The sequence below is a fragment of the Myotis brandtii genome, unplaced genomic scaffold (assembly GCF_000412655.1).
Source record: "Myotis brandtii unplaced genomic scaffold, ASM41265v1 scaffold403, whole genome shotgun sequence".
NCBI lineage: Eukaryota > Metazoa > Chordata > Mammalia > Chiroptera > Vespertilionidae > Myotis > Myotis brandtii.
The window spans coordinates 329,364-332,225 of NW_005365474.1; the positions used below are offsets into that span (position 1 = coordinate 329,364).

At 61.2% G+C, this 2,862-nt stretch overlaps 1 protein-coding gene across 1 annotated transcript in view; it reads right to left on the reverse strand.

The window, feature by feature from the left end:
- Window positions 1-204: 204 nt before the first annotated feature.
- GALNT9 (polypeptide N-acetylgalactosaminyltransferase 9) overlaps window positions 205-2,862 on the reverse strand; it is a 5,300-nt gene continuing 2,642 nt past the window's right edge. The window contains exon 5 of the mRNA XM_005873279.2: window positions 205-306. Coding sequence (XP_005873341.1) covers window positions 205-306 — 102 coding nt within the window. The remainder of the gene's footprint in view (window positions 307-2,862) is intronic.

Consider the following 2,862-nt stretch of genomic DNA (forward strand, 5'->3'; position numbering starts at 1 on the left):
GGGTTGCAGGCTCCATCCCCAGTGGGGGGCGTGCAGGAGGCAGCAGACCCATGATTCTCTCTCATCATTGATGTTTCTATCTCTCTCCCCCTCTCCCTTTCTCTCTGAGCTCAATTGGAAAAAAAAAAAAAAAAAAAAAAAAAGCTAGAACTCACAGCCCACGACTGCGACCTCCGGGATGAATGGGCCCCGGCCAGAGATTCATCACTTCCGCAGGGTGCCCGCACGGCCCTGAAATGACTGATGTTTGCGGGCGAGGCTGGCAGCAGCGGCAGTGGCGTCGCGGGAGACAGATGGCCTGTCCGTCTGCATTAGCACAGATAAGCCGTTTAATTTAATTTCGAAACGACTGTCGGGTGCTTAAAAGAGCAAGAGGAATAACAGACGAGGCTTCGCGCCTTGTTTATCCCGGAGCAGTTACTGCGCGGCTCCCCGAGGCTGTCGGTTTAATTAACTTTGGCGTCTGGGGAAGCGGCTCTTATCGACGCGAGAAAGCCGCTCGCCGCGGGCCCTACGCCTTCGCCTTCATTCACCTGGTGCCGCGTCAGGGGGTGTCAGGGACTCTGAGTTTGGGGGCTCGCACCCCAGCGGCCAGGCCTCCGAGGGCAGCATTTGGCCACCGTCACCTCTTCCCGCTGCCGCTGGGCTTTTTGGGGATTTGGGTTGGAGCCAGCAGAATTCTCTGCTGAGGATGATGAAAGCGGGACACCTTCTTCCAGCAGCAGGACGCCAGGAGCCGGAGGGCTGGGGGGCTCAGGGACCCCAGGGAGCCGGGGAGGAGGGGTGTCCCGTGGACAGCGTGCCGGGGGAGAGGCACCTGCCTCAGGTCCCAGGACAGAGGACGGTGAAAGTGCAGAATTATTATTATTATTGAATTCAGAGAGAGGGAGGGAGAGAGAAAGAGAAACATCAATGATGAGAGAAAATCATGAATTGGCTGCCTCCTGCACGCCCCCGACTGGGGATCCAGGCCACACCCTTGGCACGTGCCCTGACCGGGAATCGAACCTGGGACCCTTCGGTCTGCAGGCCGACGCTCTATCCACTGAGCCCCACCAGCCAGGGCAGTGCAGGATTATTCTCTGTCCCCAGGTCATGGGAACCAGGGAGGCCCCTGTGACCTCACAGCCCAGCGACACAGAGACCCACACACCACCCCGGTGTCCTGCTTTCTCCTCTGACCTTTGGGGAAACGCCCTCCTGGGACCTCGGGGTGCAGGGGCCGCGGTCAGTCAGGGCAGTACCAGGAGGGGCTTCTCCTCGCCCTGAAAGAGACTCGGCTGGGGTAATGACCGCGGTGCCTTCCCTGGGGGGCAGCCAGGCTCCCGTCCTCTCTGGAAGCACGGGGCCCACCTGGACGCAGCGAGGGGACACCTGGTAGGCTGGGCACACTCCCAGCTGAAACCTGTGGCCTGGAAGCCTGCCGGCCTGCTTGTCAGGTGATGCTGTGAGAATGGGGAGATGCCCGGCCGAGTCAGGGCAGTACCAGGAGGGGCTTCTCCTCGCCCTGAAAGAGACTCGGCTGGGGGAATGACCGCGGTGCCTTCCCTGGGGGACAGCCAGGCTCCCGTCCTCTCTGGAAGCACGGGGCCCACCTGGACGCAGCGAGGGGACACCTGGTAGGCTGGGCACACTCCCAGCTGAAACCTGTGGCCTGGAAGCCTGCCGGCCTGCTTGTCAGGTGATGCTGTGAGAATGGGGAGATGCCCGGCCGGCGTGGCTCAGGGGTTGAGCATCAACCTATGAACCAGGAGGTCACAGTTCGATTCCCCGTCAGGGCACAGGCCCGGGTTGCAGGCTCCATCCCCAGTGGGGGGCGTGCAGGAGGCACCTAATCCATGATTCTCTCTCATCATGGATGTTCCCCTCTCCCTCTCCCTTCCTCTCTGACATCAATAAAAATATATTTTAAAAAAGAATGGGAGAAACCGGGAAACCGTTGGTGCCCAGGTTCTGCCCTGGGAGGCCCTCTAGCCGGGGGAGCTGGGTGCATGCTCTGTGGGAGCTTGGCATCTGGGCTCCCGTCCTGGGGCCCCGGGTCCTTGGGCCCCAGAGGCTCCCACCGTCAGGCCGGAGGCGGGAGTAAGTGCTTGGCCCTGGATGTGATGGGAGAGGGGAGTTTCTCTCCTGTGCTGTTCCCCGCAGCCATGAGGTGCTGTCTTGTCCTAGAGGCCCCAGGACAGCATGCGTGTGTGTGTGTGTGTGTGTGTGTGCGCGCGCGGGGGCGGGGAGGGTTCCTGCTTCTCGACTCCACCCTGGAGCCCCAAAGCGGCTTCTCATCATCGATGTTCCCCTCTCTCTCTCCCTTCCTCTCAGACATCAATAAAAATATATTCTAAAAAAGAATGGGAGAAACCGGGAAACCGTTGGTGCCCAGGTTCTGCCCTGGGAGGCCCTCTAGCCGGGGGAGCTGGGTGCATGCTCTGTGGGAGCTTGGCATCTGGGCTCCCGTCCTGGGGCCCCGGGTCCTTGGGCCCCAGAGGCTCCCACCGTCAGGCCGGAGGCGGGAGTAAGTGCTTGGCCCTGGATGTGATGGGAGAGGGGAGTTTCTCTCCTGTGCTGTTCCCCGCAGCCATGAGGTGCTGTCTTGTCCTAGAGGCCCCAGGACAGCATGCGTGTGTGTGTGTGTGTGTGTGTGTGTGTGTGTGCGCGCGCGGGGGCGGGGAGGGTTCCTGCTTCTCGACTCCACCCTGGAGCCCCAAAGCGGCTACATGCACAATACATAAACAGGTGGCCGTGGCCATGTGCCGATAAAACTTTATTTATAAAAACAGGCGAGGGGCTCTGGGTCCTCATTGGCTGACCCCTGCCTTAGAGTGACAAGGGTCGGCGCCTGGCCCGGGCGCGGGGCGGGGGGGATGG